The 16,297-nt window shown below is 44.1% G+C and overlaps 1 protein-coding gene across 4 annotated transcripts in view; it reads right to left on the reverse strand.

Annotated features, from left to right (window-relative positions):
• The window catches only part of inpp5a (inositol polyphosphate-5-phosphatase A), a 192,264-nt gene that overhangs the window by 37,194 nt on the left and 138,773 nt on the right, over positions 1 to 16,297 (reverse strand). For 3 of the 4 annotated variants that reach the window (XM_036960462.2, XM_021580257.3, XM_021580259.3), the window contains exon 9: positions 15,791 to 15,875. In XM_036960462.2, coding sequence (XP_036816357.1) covers positions 15,791 to 15,875 — 85 coding nt within the window. Of the gene's footprint in view, positions 1 to 7,221; positions 7,349 to 15,790; positions 15,876 to 16,297 lie in introns of those variants that run through there. The other variant, XM_090216663.1, reaches the window with a different exon arrangement.

Consider the following 16,297-nt stretch of genomic DNA (forward strand, 5'->3'; position numbering starts at 1 on the left):
TATCCTTCAGCATGAAGGATAAGTCCAACAAACACATTTCATGCACATAATTAGGGCCCAGAGAATTACTATTAGGCTTTAACTAAAACTTAATACAGGATTATAAGTAGGGCCCTGGGTTTATCTAAGTAGGTACTAAGTAATGCAGTCGAGAAACTAAATGAGACCTGCAAGTGGGTAAAGAAACGTAAGAGTTTATAATACTGTATTCAATCTTTTTTTAAATGTATTTATGTATTTTAAAAAGGACCCCGTCACAATGCCTCCCTGGAGACAAAGAACAAGGATTCATTTGGAAGCTAGCGCCACCCTTTCATTTGTTTAGGGGCATCTAAACGATGCGGCTTGTCCGGCAGGGCGACAGGGGAGCCCTGTGGTGTAATTCAGCCCGGCGAAGGGGAAAGAAAGGTATACAGAGTAGCCCCTTCTACCCCGCGACGCGCTAGGCAACCATCTTGTGGGTGGGCTTTGTGATACATTTTACACATTTTTCATGACCATCCCTCTAGATGTGACCCCACTCGGGGTCCCTTTATGCCCCTGACAGCTCTGCGCAGGAAAACATGCTGCTTCTCTGATAGCATGAAATCAGGGAACAAAGACCCCCAGGGAGAGGAGAAGGGGGCCGGCCGAGGCGCACTGTGCTCCGGGCCCCGCCTGGATCTGGACACAAACAGATGTTAGGACAGCCCAGTGCCTCTCAGCCTAACAGTCCCCTGAAAGGAAAGTCTTGTAGGTGAAATGGGCCTGAAATGGATTGTCTCGGGCCTCCTCTAAGACAAAGACGAGCCCCTCTTTAAAGAGCCAGGCCAATATGGCCGTCATAGATAAATCACTGGGGGGAGGGGAATTGTAGAAAGAGGCCCGTGATTTCTCACTGTGCCACTTAAAAATGGGGCCTTAAATATGGGGTATTTGTCGGAGGGCTGTGAAAAGAGCTGAGAGACTCCTCATGTCACTGAGCAGAGTTGTTTAAAAGCCCGAGGTGCCAACGCTGGGTTTACAGCTGTGCTACAAAGAGACACTCTGTGGGACCACCTCTCTGTGACTGACAGTATCTATAGCCTATCCAACCCCATGAATCAGATCTCTCCATCTCCTTTGGATGGATACTGCATTCTTTACATTCTCCGTTCAAACAGCATTAACTTCTAATTGGATATCTTTCCCAGATGTTGATACGTAATGAATACGTTGTGCTATCGAGAAACTGCCCATGAAAGTAGAACTTGCTTGATATGATTGATATAAAATAGAATGGTATAAATGTTAACAACGTTAACTCGCAAATTACGTTTGACTTATTTTGAGCTGGAACAGAGATGACTTGGAGAACTTTCCGGGGGGGGGGGGGGGGTAGAACCTTATGTAAACTCCATCACAGGGTGGAGGAAATGGAATGGCTGTGTGTGTGTGTGTCTCTCTCTCTGTGTGTGTGTGTGTGTGTGTGTGTGTAACCCCCTCCTGCATTGCATTAGTCAAACATAGATTGACATCATACAAGCAAGGCACTATGAACCAGGCACAAAGACGACCTTATCCTCAACAGTTTATGCCACATTTCATTTGGGACTAAATAAAAACCCACTGTTAGCAGTTGCTGGGCTGCATGGACGGGCTCCATTTTTGACTATGATAGAGGCGAGGATGACTCTGTGGAAAAAGTGTCTATCTAGCGCGTTGTGAGATGAGATAAAACCGATAAGATCCATAGGGAAACTCAAACTCCAGCATTCATCTCATAATTCAACATAATAGCGCTCATCTTGTCTACAACCATGTACACTCGGACAGCCTAATATCGCCACACACACACACACATCCTAGGGGGTGGCAGCTAGGCAGCTCTAAGCTCATATGACAAGACTATATTAGAACATGCTTGTCTGTCTGCCTGGCCATGTGCGTTTAGCTAATATCCTCATATCCCCATTGTGGCGTAACCTGCCTTCCTGACCCAATTTAACACCAAACCTTTCAGTGAGACTAGAGTCCCCTCCGCTAGACAAATCGGCTTGTTCCTTTTCTTCGCCCCCCCCCGCCCCCCCAGAGTGAAAAGCTTTCCTGAGCCGTTAAAGACGAATGATCAGTGCTCCGGAATGTTGGGGGCCTTGTCAGGAGAAAGGAGAGGAGGATGGAGAAAAAAAGTCCAAGAATGAGGACAAAAAAAGTCGTGCATTCAGAAAGAGAGCGAGATGGAGATTGGTGTGGGGGGGGTGAGAGGGAGATGATCGAGAAAGACAGGCAGAGAGTGAAAGAGGGTGAGTGAGCGAGCCAGCTGAAAGAAATTTGGGATGAGAGAAAAAAAAAAAAGTGTGAGAGAAGTGTGTGAGGACATAAATGATCAAATGCGAAATGAGAGAACTAAAGCCCCACTAGAGACTAAGAAGGTGGGGTAGCCAGAGTGACTAGCAGGTGTCGCATCATTGACTGAGGGTTCAATGGGGCTACGGCCCAGGCCGACCAAGGAGCAGAGAGGCCACGACGCTACGGTCTGAGGGGTGCGGTGGGTGACCACTGGTGCCAGGCGCTGCCCTCACCCTCTGTCACACCATGTCATTTACCCCTGGCATGGCCGGCCCAGCTGCCAGCAGCTCCAGCCAGTAACACAATGGCTGCAGCTCTTGTTGATGATGAGGCTGTTGTTGATGAGGAGGACCAACAGAAGCCACTGCTTGTTCTTCATTTGCAGAGTGTTTTTTATTGCGGAACGGCGTCCTGATCAAAGCGACATCGCTCAAGTTCCTCCCTCGTCACTGAACTCTCGCTCTGTGTTTCCATTAGCATGGCAAGCAAACAGAGGAATAAGAAGGAGAGGAGAAAACAGGCTCTTTTGTCCCAGGGGGAATAATCTCACTCTATCCAGATGGGCTCTCTCTCATATAATGGGGCCTCTGTGATGAATCACCCAGATCATGAAGGTTTATCTTCATATAGACACATCTTTGTCTGAGATACGAGCTGATAAAATTTGATCGAGAATCAACCTTTAGTCACGTGACAAGGTGAGGCTGTATCATGACGACCTCACAAATGTATCTCGTAATCCCTATTTTTGGATTACTGCAGTCCTCATTGTCAGTGATAACATGGGTTTAAAAACCTAAGATGGTGCTGCTAAAAGATACAATGAGATTCTCAATGTATCACAACATCGTGTATGTGATAGAGATATTGTTAAGTTTGGTTAAGTAGGAAACTCCCACCTGCTGTGGGATTTGGGGACATAGTCGGCAGTAGTGTGTGTGTGTGTGTGATCAAAGACGTGAAAATGCGTGTGTGTGCTCAATCACGTAAATATGCATGTGTGTGGGTGCACATGTGCATGTGTGTGACGGCAGCCAAGGAGGGTCACAGTCCCCACAGTCCCTGGTGTCCAGGGTCCCCTGGAACAGAGGCCCAATCAGTGCTAGCCCAGTGGCTAACGGATGGATGGCCCCCAAAATTAATTAGCCTGACTAATGTAGTGTACACTTAATTACACTCCCTCGGTTTTGATTAATAGCAGGGCCCAAGTTAGCACACACGCTAATCAAAGGCAGTGGCAAAAAGGGACAAGGCAGTGAATATTATTTACCCAGAAACAGGCAGTATGCATCAAAAGACAGTATGCATCAACAACCCTAAATGACTCTTTCCAGCCAATTTGAAGAGTAATGTGTATTTATCACACGATGGCATAAATACATTATTACAGTCATGGAAGAACACATGCAAGCAATCACACAAACACTAGTGATGCGCGGGTTGACTTATAACCCATAGTCCCTGCGGTCATATCCGCGGGGCGGGCGGGTTTAGGGTCATGAAATATTGTGGGAGGGTGGGTGGGGGCGGGCGGGTTGGATGAAGAGAAAACAATGCACAAATGTATAATGCTTGTGCAATTCATATCTATAGGCTACATAAATGTGAGGTTTTTCTTTCATTATTTTACTGCTGTCAGTGCGTAGCAAGCCTAAGCTTTAGGGCCTAACCGTAGCGTGTGAAATACACGCCAATTGGCAAACGCTTAAAATGCTTTCGGTAACTCGAGCAGAAAAAGTTATCAATGCACTGAGGATAAAAAAAAGGACAAGTTTAATTCAATAAGAGAAAAGAAGTGAAATGGAGAGTTAAAAATAAATAGAAGGGAAGGCCAGAACAGTAGTGGTAATGTTGGGGAAAGATTTGGCTATGTGGTAAATGGGGAGGATAGCAGTGCTGGCTATGTATTAAATGGGGAGGATAGCAGTGCTGGCTATGTGGTAAAAGGGGAGGATAGCAGTGCTGGCTATGTGGTAAATGGGGAGGATAGCAGTGCTGGCTATGTGGGAAATGGGGAGGATAGCAGTGCTGGCTATGTGGGAAATGGGGAGGATAGCAGTGCTGGCTATGTGGGAAATGGGGAGGATAGCAGTGCTGGCTATGTGGTAAAAGGGGAGGATAGCAGTGCTGGCTATGTGGTAAATGGGGAGATAGTAGTGCTGGCTATGTGGTAAATGGGGAGGATAGCAGTGCTGGCTATGTGGGAAATGGGGAGGATAGCAGTGCTGGCTATGTGGTAAATGGGGAGGATAGCAGTGCTGGCTATGTGGTAAATGGGGAGGATAGCAGTGCTGGCTATGTGGTAAATGGGGAGGATAGCAGTGCTGGCTATGTGTTATAAAAATGTGACAGTCACAAGGTGGGGACTTCAAAATGGCACGTCAAGGGAATTGTACTTACTGTTCAGATGGGTTAAATGGAATAGTAGCCTAACTGAAATCTGGACACTGACTGTAGGTCTATTGCAAGTAAGGCATTTCACTGTACTTGTGCAGTTAAAACCTGTAACTTACCTCTGACATATCCTAATACAATATTAACTCCTGCAGAATTAAGCATTTCTTGCCGTAAAATGATACACCAGAAATTCTGACTTGGGAACAGGAGTGGAGAAATATGATTTCTTTCTTTCAGCATCTTGAGAGAATGAATGTGCAGTTCCAGGCCATCTGTAAAGGTGGCGGTGCTATCTTTATCAGCATCATAAAAACAGATGGTATTTCAACCACATAAAATATGCATCCAAGCCAAACTGAAAAGAAAACCCCATTTTGGGTCATTTTAACAGCTTTTAATTTAAAGCAGAAAGAGAAAACAAACTTTACCGATGTTAACTACATTGAAGCATTCGTTCAATCGATTTATGACATTCTGGTGAGCAAGGGTTTATTTAGTCTTCTAATGCAACAAGTAATGACAGAAGAGATGCTGCATGTATCTAATTATAGACGAGTTGACTAACAAATAGCCAAACAAAATGTTGGAAATTCTAAGCAGAAACATAGGCCTATCTAAAAAGGCCTGTCAAAAAATCGTTCAGTCATCTGACTGTACAGCACATTTTCTTGAATTGCGGCTTAGGGTCGAGTGTGGGCCTAATTTTCATTTACCACATATCAGACGTGGGATCAAGTCCCTATTAATCAAGCCACAAGCAAGTCTCAAGTCACAAGGTCCGACTCTTAAGTCTGAGCCCCAAGTAGAACGAATAGGTTGAGTCAAATCCAAGTCATGCATTCCAAGATAAAGTCGAGTTACAAGTTAAAAAAAAAAAAATGCTATGATTTGTTCAACTACAAATATTTGTATATTTATCGAGTCTACCAGACTGCCCTTTTCATTATTTTTTTATTAAGTAATAATTCATTTGAACAAATTCCAAATGCAAGCTTCATAACGAAATGATACACTTCAAGCTATTTTGACATAACAAAAGACAAGTAGGCCAATGCTAGTAATTGGTGCTCGATGCCCCATTGCTGGTGAGCTTGGGGCAAAGTAAACAGTTAATATTCTTGATCACCAAACCATTTTAGGAGCAAACCATTTTAGGAGTATGGCAATCCTTTATCCCAACAATTTGACATTTGAGCTGCCCTGGATCCAATAGATGCACAAGCAAATCAGCAATCTGTTCGCTAACTCAGTGGTTCTTGAACCCCAAAAAGCAGCGGCTGCGCAAATGTAGCCTATCATTACAGCCATAAACGGCAACGCATTTTCAAAACTTCAGATACAGAAATAAACTGCGTTTTACACCTGCATTTTGAGCAGAAAGTCATTCATGTTAGCAGCCAATATCAGGTAGGGATACAATGGCACTTCTTTGGAATCCAGAGCAAGCAGAATCATATGGCCTACCAACCTGTATGCAGCAGAGGATGGGATGGAAAGCATGGTCTTTCTGCATCACACACTATCACCATGGAGGGCTGCATGTCCGCGGAACACTCGTTGCCAAGTTCTTCCTCACAAATACTGTATTTAATTCGTCAGAATGTGTAAGATCTTCATCCCATAATATTGAAGGCAGCGCGATGTTACAGCTATCTTATATGGCCAGTAGCCACCTAAACTAGGCCTATTAAAAATATGAAAATCATCAATAAAATTGCCAGGTAGTCTATTATTGTTCAGGCAAAGATGCCTCTGTAGTAGATTTCTAAACTGTATTTTATATGGATAATATAAATCTAGGCCGATCCAGTGGCGATTTTTTCGTGTAAATCTTGGTGGAGCACTCTCAAAAAAAATATTTTAGATGCATGCCAGCAAAGCCACAACACAACACTAAACAATACATTAATTGGACTATAATGGTGACAAATGGTGCCCACAAAATGTTAGGGCCTACATAAAGCTGTCTCAACAGCAGAGTCCCAACACTTTACCACTGTTACACCTGGCGATCAGCAGAGCCTTTGTCTGGCAGCGAAACAGTTCATTCAGCCTCATTTACTACCTTTAAAAACCTTTTAAAAAAAACATAGTTGAAATGGCTGGCTAGGACGGACGCAGTCAATTTTACTAGTTGTTCAGCGCTTTTGAAATGTACAGCGACAGAATTCAGAACATGGGCCGTTCTTACCGTATTCTACCTGTACACAAAGTCAGAACCGTAGGATAAATAAAGGGGGCATATAAGCAGACAATGAAAGCTCTTACAATATTTGATGACATCTCTCTAAAACAGGCTATAGGCTACATGTGCACCACCAAGTCAGAACAGTAGGCTAAATTATGAGTGGAAAAGGGACCAAATTATTAGGGTGAGGCACATGGGCTACTAACAGCTTACTACACAACATAGTATTACTTTCTTAGCAACAGTATTAATATCTCCCTGGCATATTACATAATTTACGCCGCAGCATACAATACATATTTGGACTCACCTTGGTGTGCCGTGCTCACTTGAACAGGTCCTTCGTTGGCAAATTTTGTCAAAGTCTGGCATCCCCTGGATTTATGGTGCTTTCAAGACAACTGGGAACTCGGCAAAAGGTTGAATCATGACATTAGTGTTCTTCAGGTCGTAGCTCTAGAAAGAGAACAGAGTTCCCGACTTGGAATTCCGAGTTGGATGACCATTCAAAACGTATTTTCCCAGTCTGAGCTAGTAGATTTGCAAGTAGATTGTCGACTTGATTCTTGATGACTGCAAGCTTGCTACAGTTGAAGTTGGAAGTTTACATACACCTTAGCCAAATACATTCAAACTCAGTTTTCACAATTCCTGACATTTCATCCTAGTAAAAATTCCCTGTCTTAGGTGAGTTAGGATCACCACTTTATTGTAAGAATGTGAAATGTCAGGAATAGTAGCGAGAATTTTTTATTTCAGCTTTTACTTTCATCACATTCACAGGGGTCAAAATATTTTGTACCGGTTTCCTCTATCATCTTCACAAGGTTTTTTTGCTGTTGTTCTGGGATTGATTTGCACTTTTCGCACTAAAGTACGTTCATCTCTAGGAGACTGAATGCGTCTCCTTCCTGAGCGGATTGATGGCTGCATGGTCCCATGATGTTTATACTTGCGTACTATTGTTTGTACAGATGAACGTGGTACCTTCAGGCATTTGGAAATTGCTCCCAAGGATGAACCAGACTTGTGGAGGTCTACAATTGTTTTTCTGAGGTATTGGCTGATTTCTTTTGATTTTCCCATGATGTCAAGCAAAGAGGCACTGAGTTTGAAGGTAGACCTTGAAATACATCCACAGGTACAACTCTAATTGACTCAAATGATGTCAATTAGCCTATCAGAAGCTTCTAAAGCCATAACATTTTCTGGAATTTGCCAAGCTGTTTCAAGGCACAGTCAACTTAGTGTATGTAAACTTCTGGCGCACTGGAATTGTGAATTATAAGTTAAATAATCTGTCTGTAAACAATTGTTGGAAAAATTACTTGTGTCATGCACAAAGTAGATGTCCTAACCGACTTGCCAAAACTATAGTTTGTTAACAAGAAATGTGTGGAGTGGTTTAAAAACGAGTTTCAATGACCCCAACCTAAGTGAGTGTAAACTTCCCACTTCAACTGTATAAACTACAAATGGTAGACTATTTGTAGCCTATTAAAATATTTATAAAAAATATATTTTCCCATTCAGTTTCGCACTGGTGAGTTGCGACCCCACAAAACCTTCTCCCAACTGAGAAACACTGCGATAGCTCTCCCGAAGTGTTGAACGGCAGTTTGCTGGTCCAATCAGAGGGCCGAGTGTGCTGCTGCTACTATCTATGACTGCATGGAGAGTAATTCATAATTCAAATGAGTGACAAAACGTTACAAAATCTGACCAGATCATTTCAAGTCATCAGTGTCAAGTTCTTTTCTATCAAGTCCAGTCTCACATCATCAAATTTGCGACTGGAGTCCGACTGGAGTCCATGCGGATTGGTTATGAGCAATTGGGTACAGGTGTACAAACAGCTGACCCGCGCATCACTAACACACACACCCATGTATGTGCGCGCACACACACACACACACACACACACACACACACACACCTCAACATAGGCTAGTGTAGAGGCACACTGTATTGAGAATATGTTTAGAATATGCTAAACAGAATCACACATACAATCACACACCCGTCACACTTTTCCCTGGCATGGGCCATATGCTGTAAAGCACCACAACAAAATTTTTATATTTATTACCCTGCTTGTCATTAATGAGAATTTTACAACATTCATTTGGAGTGGGTCCTAGTCAACAGACCCAACTTAAACGTCATGCTGCTCAAGTGAGAGAAAGGCCCAGGACAAAGCAGGAAGATTTATGCCTGAGCCGACCCCTGCCACCCTCCTGCTCTTCTCTCTAGCCACAGACAGGGGGCTCTACCGAACACTTCCACACATGCTCCAACCTGGATCTCCCTCACAGAGGGAGCTGTGGCACGGTGAGAGGCCGCAAGCCTAATGAAATCTGCCCATGTAGCGGCCAGATAAACTCCAATTAAAAACAGGCACAAGCTATGTCATGGGGACAGTAGATCAAGTCAGCAATTAACCTCCGCGCTGACCTCCATCAATCCTTAAATTGGAGGGGCCGGCCAGAAGCGCACAATTTCTGCAGATATTAAATTTACATTCTATAAAGTTTAATTAGGAGGGATTTTAAATATACTGAGAGTCCAGGCACGGAGCCTGGGCCTGTCACTGAGGCTCTGTGATTCACCGCCACTGGTCCCCAGGGGTCCCGGACATCCCATGCATCTCTTCTTCCTCGTCTCTGCCGGACCGTCTCAACACACAGGTGGTTCCTCTGCTCCAAATACCTTATCTCAAACATACTGTACACACTCAGGACAGTATCTACTTAAAACAGCAGTAATATAGGAACATAGGCACTTTTCTCCTTGGAACCATGACAACTTTAAGCTCCCGAGTGACGCATCTCAATGCTGAGGCATTACTACAGACCCTGGTTCGATTCAAGGCTGTATCACAACCGGCAGCGATTGGGAGTCCCATAGGGCGGCGCACAATTGGCCCAGCGTCGTCCGAGTTAGGGTTTGGCCGGGGTAGGCAGTCATTGTAAATAAGTATTTGTTCTTACCTGACTTGCCTAGTTAAATGAAGGTAAAATAAAACATAAAACCCAGTGCACCATTAAGAATGCAGTGGTTAGACTTCAAGCAGTAAACAGAGTGAAATGGCATACAATTGGAAAATGGGCACCCACTGCCCCATCCACCCACGAGTGCTTGGGCAGCCTCATTCCTCCACATCTCCCTGGCTGGGCCCACCTCTCCCTGCACCTCTCCTGGCCAGTCAGAGCAGGAGAAAAGGACCAGGGACAGAGCGATGACACTGGGGAGACCACCTCCAGGGAGCTCAACCCCAGCATTAGTCTCCACTTGGCTGTGTCCTTTGTCCCCCAGTGAAAGGCCCAGTGAATGGGGGTCAATTGAAGCCAATTCCCTCTGTCGGACACAATTCATGGAGAGCCCAGTTGGGAGGGGAGCTGGCAACAGCCTCTGGTTACTGATCCTGCCGCACAAGCATGACAGGAATCCGGCACCTGTGTCCAACCCTGGGACAATGGGGTATAGGACATTGGGCCTGGAGTGTAGAACACCACACACACAGACACAGGAGACTCAACCACAACCACCCGCAGGGCATGATGGGTAAAGGGGTGGGTCTGGTGGCTATTCTCATTGCAGCGGGTGTCCATGATTACACTCAGACAGAGCGAAGCAGTGTAGCTGTGTATTGCAACTAGAGAGAAATACAGTAACAGTCAAAAGATTGGACAAACCTATTAATTCAAGGGTTTTTCTTTATTTTTTAAACTATTTTCTACCTTGTAGAATAATACTGAAGACATCAAAACCATGAAATAACACATATGGAATCATATAGTAACCAAAAAAGTAATAAACAAATATATTTGTTGAGCACTTGTTGGCTGCTTTTCCTTCACTCTGCGGTCCAACTCATCCCAAACCATCTCAACTGGGTTGAGGTCGGGTGATTGTGGAGGCCAGGTCATCTGACACAGCACTCCATCACTCTCCTTCTTGGTCAAATAGCACTTACACAGCCTGGAGGTGTGTTAGGTCATTGTCCTGTTGAAAAACAAATAATACTCCCACTAAGCGCAAACAAGATGGGATGGCGTATCGCTGCAGAATGCTGTGGTAGCCATACTGGTTAAGTGTGCCTTGAATTCTAAATAAATCACTGACAGTGTCACCAGCAAAGCAACCCCACACCTCCTCCTCCATGCTTCACGGTGGAAGCCACACATGCGGAGATAATCCGTTCACCATATCTGCGTCTCACAAACACACAGCGGTTGGAGTCAAAAATCTCAAATTTGGACTCATCAGACCAAAAGGACAATTTCAACCAGTCTAATATCAACTGCTCGCGTATCTTGGTCCAAGCAAGTCTCTTCTTATTGGTGTCCTTCAGTAGTGGATTCTTTGAAGAAAGTCTCCTCTTAACTGTTGATGTTGAGATGTCGCAAAAACCATCAAGCGCTATGATGAAACTGGCTCTCATGAGGACCGCTACAGGAATGGAAGACCCAGAATTACCTCTGCTGCAGAGGATAAGGTCATTAGAGTTACCAGCATCAGAAATTGCAACCCAAATAAATGCTTAACAGAGTTTAAGTAACAGACAACATCAACCATTCAGAGGAGAATCAGGCCTTCATGGTCGAATTGTTGCAAAGAAACCACTAATAAAGGACACCAATAAGAAGAAGAGACTTGCTCGTGGCAAGAAACATGAGCAATGGACATTAGACCGGTGGAAATTTGTCATTTGGTCTGATGAGTCCACAAAAAACGCCGTGAGACGCATTGTAGGTGAACGGACGATCTCCGCATGTGTATTACCCACCGTAAAGCATGGACGAGGAGTTGTGATGGTTCTTCGCTGGTGACACAATCTGTGATTTATTTAGAATTGAAGGCACACTTTACCAGCATGGCTACCTCAGTATTCTGCAGTGATACACCATCCGGTTCGGGCTATCATTTGTTTTTCAAAAGGACAATGAGCCAACAGACATCCAGGCTGTGTAAGAGCTATTTTACCAAGAAGGGGAGTGATGGAGTGCTGCATCAGATGTTGGGTGATTGTGGAGGCCAGGTCCTCAACCAAATTGAGATGGTTTGGGATGAGTCGAACCGCAGAGTGAAGGAAAAGCAGCCAACAAGTGTTCAGCGTATGTGGGAACTCCTTCAAGACTCTTGGAAAAGCATTCCAGGTGAAGCTGGTTGAGAGAATGCCAACAGTGTGCAAAACTGTCATCAAGGTAAAGGGTGGCTATTTGAAGAATATATAAACAATATTTTGATTTGTTTAACACTTTTTTGGTTACTACATGATTCCATATGTGTTATTTCGTAGTTATTTTGTCTTCACTATTATGTAGAATGTAGAAAATAGTCAAAATAAAGAAAAACCCTTGAATGAGTAGGTGTTCTAAAACTTTGGACCGGTAGTGTATATGTGAGTGCATGCGTGTGTGTTAGAGAGAGAGAGCCTACATCTGAATCAATCTCCAGATAAGCAGGGCCGATCGATCCACCAGGGCCAATCTACAGTAAAGCATAGTCCCAATGTGCACTAATTGTCCGGCTGACATTAATTGTCATTATAGGGTTGACATAGCCGCTGGCTGGGAGTTAGAGAGCCACATGGAGACTACACTCATCTGTTTACTGGTGACATCACAGCGGCCCTCCACAACCACATATAGTACAGGTCACCATTAAATCAAACCGGTGAGCTCCGCACTGGACGGGTTTATATGAGTAGAATGCTGCCTCTTTAACAAGCCGAGCCCCTTGGATGATGTCATCAGCATTTGGTGTTGTCCCGTTAAAAGGGTGATGAGGACCTCTTAGGAAGGAGTAAAAGAAAGTAGAGGGGCTTATGAGTAAGTGTGTGCGAGGAGAAAGTGTGTGTGTGTGTGTGTGTGTGTGTGTGTGTGTGTGTGTGTGTGTGTATAGAGAGTGGTGGTGGAAGGGACTTCACGGACCACAGATCTGACTTCCTGAGGTACTCTTTGTACTTTAGACCCCCCCCATTTCACTGCGGTCACGTAGGTCGTACTGGGGTATAGATGTACTTATTTATTTATTTTTAAACACTTAAAATTAGCCTCACGGTTGCATTGTTAAATCTTGTTCATTCCCTTAAATTAAATACCGTGACTGTTTTCTCATTAGCTGGGAATGTTGTTTGAAATGTCTGATACAACATACTTTGGTGAAATCATTATCAACCTACTGCATACTAGTTAAAAATATACATTTCGGTGTGCAGGGTGTGATGAAAAAGTGCACATAAAAATAACTTTTACGGTCAAATTACCTTGGGTTTCCATTGCGTTTTCAACTCTACTAAAAGGTTTGTTATGGCCTCCCGAGTGGCGCAGTGGTCTAAGGCTCTGCATCGCAGTGTTGTGGCGTCACTATAGCCTGGGTTTCGATCCCATAGTGAGGCGCACAATTAAGCGAGCAGGTGTTAAGAAGTACGGTTTGCCGGGTCATGTTTCTGAAGATGCAGGCCCGATTGCTAAATAAACAAAAATATATATTACATTTTTGTTGTTGTTATATAGTGAATGTACCCACTATGGTCTTGGCACGTGCGCTCTAGCCAACAGCTCGCAGATACATTTCGGGAATAGCCTACAGGATGAGATTATTATGGACAAAAGAGCAAGATCATTTTTTTATTGTCAAACAGCAGCCAAGCATCAATCATGTCACCAGAATAAGACCCTCTATAGTTATTGGAAAGGAGCATCAAGCTCATCACCGTGCATGTTCATCGTAACTTATTTCATCTGTAGCCTAATAAACTGCCTTGCTTTCCCGAAGTCGTAGTGGGTGGACCAGACAACATATAATCTCGAGACTCCAAGTTCACTTCGATCGGATGATTATTATATCAATATTTGTGCATAAAAGGGTGTCCAGCGGCATTTCTCTCATAATTAGACACAAAAATATCCCACCTTGTCTAGTGTATTTTGTTTTGTCAACAAAATAGCTGTTTCCATCTGGACTGTTGTGACATTCTTCACCCAACGTACTTTACCTCGCATAAAAATGTCAGATGGAAACATGGTTTATGACATTAATCAGAGGAGGCTGGTGGGAGGAACTATAGGAGGACCAGCTCATTACAATGGCTGGAATGTAATCAATGGAACGGAGTCAAACATGTGGTTTCCATACGTATGATGTGTTTGATACCGCTCCATCTATTCCATTCCAGCCATTACAATGAACCCGTCCTCCTATAGCTCCTCCCCATCAGCCTCCTCTGACATGAATATTCATCCTTCACAACAATTGGACAGTTACAATAAAAAAAAGTAAACTACGTGTGTCGTTGATGCTTGAATTTAGACTTGGCTGAACTGCTTTCAATGTGGAAAGATTGCTTCCGTATCACACTTTTGTGATTTTAGTTGAAAACGTCACTTTTTGTGTGGACCTATGGTCACAATGGGCTCCCGAGTGGTGCAGTGGTCTAAGGCACTGCATCTCAGTGCAAGAGGCATCATCACTACAGTCCCTGATTCAACGTGATTGGGAGTCCCGTAGGGTGGCGCACAATTGGCCCAGCGTCGTCCGGGTTTGGCTGGGGTAGGCCGTCATTGTAAATAAAACTTTGTTCTTAACTGACCTGCCTAAAAAATAAAAAGTACATTTAAACAATGACTATGTCTCAGCGGTAGCTGTAATATCAAACTAACGCCCGCTATTTGAATTTCATGATCACAGTCATGCTAACCACATCATATTCCTCATTCGAGGTAAACTAGACTAGAACAGTTTTTCTCAATAGTCTCAGTGTTCTCTGATAATTCTTCAGGCATCTACTCTTCCCTCCTCCCTCTCAGGCTGTGGCTGCTGTGGACTTGGGACCTTGGCTTACTGTATTATCTCCAAAGCAACTTATAATATTCTCACATGATCAGCAGCTCTAATGTGCACCAATTACTTCTGTGGAATCCAATGTACCACCAGAGAATTAGAAAATGCAATATATCAATGTGATATATACAGTACATCATATGGTCACACACAACTCAGCAGTCTGAAACCACATCCTCATTCAATGAATCTCTTGAGGAAAAACATGAGCTCTCCCAGTCCCATTGGCACAGGACTAGTTGGTTGCTGCACTCAATAAAGTATTCTATTTAATTCCTCCCCTAGTGGTTGGATGGTTAAACCACATTCCCCACTCAAAAGGCAATTCTCACTTTACCTCACAGGATGAAGTCTTTCCTGAACCATTTGAGCAAAACCCCTCCATTCAACAACCGCCCACCTCCCTCCTCCCCACTCCTATTCCCCTTCCCTTTTGAGAGAGAGGGGCTTCTCCTAAATGAACAATGCCCACACCTTGAACAGAGCCACTGATTTGAGGGGCCATTGTGTGGTGAGAGCAGGGTTTGCCCCACAAGTGTCTAGTCTCTGTTATCATGGAGCTCCACGGTCTGTGTGGAACTTTATGGCTTGTTATCCAACAACCCCCCCCCTATCTCCTGATGAGGATTGCTGAATGACTACTCTACGCTGACTCTCCAGTGTAGCCTTATTTGCACCAAGAGAAGGGGAGGGAGAGAGGGAGGAAGAGATAGAGAGGGGAACCTAACAATGCACTTGGAGGGTTGGTTGGCAAACACAGCTGGGCCAGCCACAGTAGAGGGGTGATAATGAGCCATAACTGTGAGGGGCTGGTGTTTGGTGTCCCCCGTAAACCCTGGCAAACTATGTTCATGAACCCACACACACACACACACACACACACACACACACACACACACACACACACACACACACACACACACACACACACACACACACACACACACACACACACACACACACACACACACACACACACACACACACACACACACACACCATTGTAGACTCTGTAACTGATATGCTTGCATTACATGCATCAGTGCTTACCTCAACAACCTGCCTTGTATCCAACCTGAAGTTGAAGTCTCCGAAGACAAAATATGGCACCTTTTCAAACCTCTGGTCAGTGATCCTGAAAAACATGAAAACAATTTGCCATCAACAGTGAATTGCTTCAAGTGGAGTAGGCCTACACTGTTGATGGGCCTCTCAGGTGGGCCTTGGTTGGTTGCCTTAGGGCATTTAATTTAATTTACGAGGTGCACAGCACCACCTGGTGGCACAAACACATTGGTCAGAAGTGTTTCACCCCTGTCGAGAATAATATTCAACATGACAAAATCCCAAACAGAATTGTAAAGCAGTTAACATGAATTGGTTTGAGTAAAATCGGGGCCCTTGAAATATTGTTCACCTCTAGTATAAAGTGAAATTAGCTGTGCAAGTTTCAAATTATGTTCTAGTAATGTGACTGAGCTGACTTGAGCATGCTGTTCCAAATCTTGTATGAGCAAATTAGATTGAGTCTGTGTGGACAGTATGATCTCCATTCTA

This window comes from Oncorhynchus mykiss, chromosome 23 (assembly GCF_057628025.1).
Source record: "Oncorhynchus mykiss isolate SJ-2025 chromosome 23, ASM5762802v1, whole genome shotgun sequence".
NCBI classification, from domain to species: Eukaryota; Metazoa; Chordata; class Actinopteri; order Salmoniformes; family Salmonidae; genus Oncorhynchus; species Oncorhynchus mykiss.